At 45.8% G+C, this 1370-nt stretch overlaps 1 protein-coding gene across 1 annotated transcript; it reads right to left on the bottom strand.

Moving 5' to 3' along the window:
• Nucleotides 1–282: 282 nt before the first annotated feature.
• Nucleotides 283–1000, bottom strand: LOC113502918. The gene has a single exon (XM_026884673.1). The coding sequence runs from the start codon at nucleotides 947–949 to the stop codon at nucleotides 416–418; it is 534 nt and encodes a 177-aa protein (XP_026740474.1). The 5' UTR covers nucleotides 950–1000; the 3' UTR covers nucleotides 283–415.
• Between the last annotated feature and the right edge of the window lie 370 nt (nucleotides 1001–1370).

The following is a 1370-nucleotide window of genomic DNA, read 5'->3' as shown; positions in this document are numbered from 1 at the left end:
AATTAATTAATGTTCAAAGCTGGGCCTTGTCAACCTGCTACTTATATTTAATTAATAGCTGAATTAGGTCCGAATAAACACAAGCGACACAAATATTTACCGATACGTGAAATCAATACTCAAACACGTCACCGGTAACAAGTCCAAACAAAATATTCAACTGAATTATGTATAGCATAATGAAACCAATGTCACTCCGGCGGCCACCGCGTCCGAAACACGCAATAACAACCATTATAATACGTATACTGCTTCTCCAAGCGGGCTCAACAAAAAACTCAGTCACAACTAATTAGGAACATTTTAATACAAACACAATTCTTACAGCTAGTAACATTTTTTTCTCTCCTTACAAAGCACAATCAGTCTGTGGCACCATTTTTTACTAAAAATACACTTAGACGATCTACGGGCGCTATATCTCATCGGAGTCCGACCTTATGGAGTCATAGTTGGACGTTTTGCTCCTCAGCATCCTGAGGAAGGAGCCCACCGCGAAGATCGTCCTCCTGTGCCTGTGAAAGATACCCTGGTACAACGCTTCCCGCAGCGCCTTCCTGTCATCCGATATCGACGGCTGCGTGCTTAAAGTTATGTCGGAGTGAGCCTGCACCACCACAGCCTTCTGATGCCGCAGGCTACCATGTTTTTTCTCTAAAGATTTCTGGTTAGGCAGACTCATAGTCGATTCTATTGAAGAGTTTTTCGTTTTCCTCAAATTAAGCATTTTCTTCCCCGAAGACTGTGTCTCCGAGGATGACCTGGTTGGAGCTAGTTTAGACCTGTGCAGGGGATTGTTAGAGCCCTCCGGATGGACCATTATTTCGACGGACTTCTGGCTTACAGCACTCGACCGTGTTAATGTTCTTTGGGGGTGTGATGTTGTAGGCTCCGTTTTAGGCATCCGCTCCTCGCTTGGGAGGGGCTGTTCCGGTTCTAAAGCAATCATTTTGGCTGATTACTTTTTGTATGATTGTTGGGAGTACAATAGCTAATCACATCATCGGCGGGCGCGCCTCATCTATGCTGTCAATAGCGGGCACGGCCAAATGAATGTCGACTTCTTTATTGTTCGGCAGGTCTGTCCTCGCGTACCCGTCACAGCAGTTACTGAATGTTATCGTCGGTACTTTTGCATCACTGTCTATTTTCACCGTGTCCAAGTTTTGTGCTAGGCAGTCCACGTTGGTGTCGTTCTGAGGGTCTCGGTCATCGGAGTTTGCGCTCATAATCGGTGCAAGCCATTCCTCCTCGTTTTCTGCGTCTACTCTTTCTACGTCAGGCGAAAGCCCGTGGTCCTCGCGACTTGGAGATATACGTTCGCCGGTCAAATGCAAACCAATCAAACCAGCCAAATTAACGTTGAAGTT

The sequence above is a fragment of the Trichoplusia ni genome, chromosome 18 (genome assembly GCF_003590095.1).
Source record: "Trichoplusia ni isolate ovarian cell line Hi5 chromosome 18, tn1, whole genome shotgun sequence".
Taxonomy (NCBI): Eukaryota; Metazoa; Arthropoda; class Insecta; order Lepidoptera; family Noctuidae; genus Trichoplusia; species Trichoplusia ni.
Note: the sequence above shows the minus strand (reverse complement) of the source record. Positions and strands in the feature narration are given on the sequence as shown.